The sequence below is a fragment of the Loa loa genome (assembly GCF_000183805.2).
Source record: "Loa loa unplaced genomic scaffold supercont3.3635, whole genome shotgun sequence".
In the NCBI taxonomy this organism is placed as follows: Eukaryota; Metazoa; Nematoda; class Chromadorea; order Rhabditida; family Onchocercidae; genus Loa; species Loa loa.
In genome coordinates, this window is record NW_018111813.1 from 1 (window position 1) to 951 (window position 951).

At 33.6% G+C, this 951-nt stretch overlaps 1 protein-coding gene across 1 annotated transcript; it reads left to right on the forward strand.

Annotated features, from left to right (window-relative positions):
* Positions 1 to 444: 444 nt before the first annotated feature.
* On the forward strand, positions 445 to 951 carry LOAG_19238 (hypothetical protein; the record flags this gene model as incomplete). The annotated part of the gene is made up of 2 exons (XM_020451890.1): positions 445 to 528; positions 631 to 951. Coding segments are annotated over 2 exons (405 nt in total), but the record flags the coding sequence as incomplete, so codon positions are not given.

A 951-nucleotide genomic window follows, 5' to 3' on the forward strand; every position in this document is an offset into this window, starting at 1 on the left:
CCACTCTCATTTGAATGAACATTTACACAGACGATATTTGGACAACACCAACAAAAGGTCACTGGGTTGTCTATATCAAAGGCTCTTCCAAGAATTTCATCCGGCAAGTTCTATTTCATTTATTCTGATAAAAAGTGCCAGCTGCTATCCAAACTTTCGCGTCATAGAATTTTGGAATTTCTAGTAAGCGTGAAATGAGTACTTTTTACGAACAAAATTGTCTTCCAATCAAATCTGTATGGTAAAGTTTTCGCAAATACTACTTTGAAACGTTTACAATCCATTTCCAACATGTTATGTTAATCGTTTGAATGAGAGTTGTCCCACCATATTCTTTTTTTTTCAACGCTAATACATTTAGAAAATCATTTATTGCATCTTTATGCAATTTTCAAACAACAGGCGTTGTTATCCAGTGCATTAGTAAATTTGAATGTTTTTCAGAATTGGCAAAGTATTGCTCACTTCAATATGCATTTTATTTATTTCGCTTTCTTCGTCTTCCAACTGGGCAATATTCAAACAACTGTAAGTTCATTTAAAGTTAAAAAATACAATATAGCACTACAATATTCCGAAAATTTCAACATTTTAATAAAATATGAGGTAGATTATTTCGTACAATTTGAGGAAGCGCAAACGGAGCAAACAGACCTGTTGGATTTACTAGTGCAAAAAGTGAGTGAGGAACGGAATGTATCAATAAGTTTACCAATGCAAGGAGTAAGTGGAGAAGTAGGAATAAAGGAAGAAATATTAGTCGACGAAGTATCTAAAGAACATGTAGAATTAACGAATTCAAAAAGGAAGAAATCACAGCGCGTTTGTGAAATATGCGGCAAAATTTTTGCCCGATCAGACGTTATGAAAATCCATATGAGGACTCATACTGGCAAAAGACCATACATTTGTGAAATATGCGGACAAAAGTTTCATTCAGTCATCCGATTT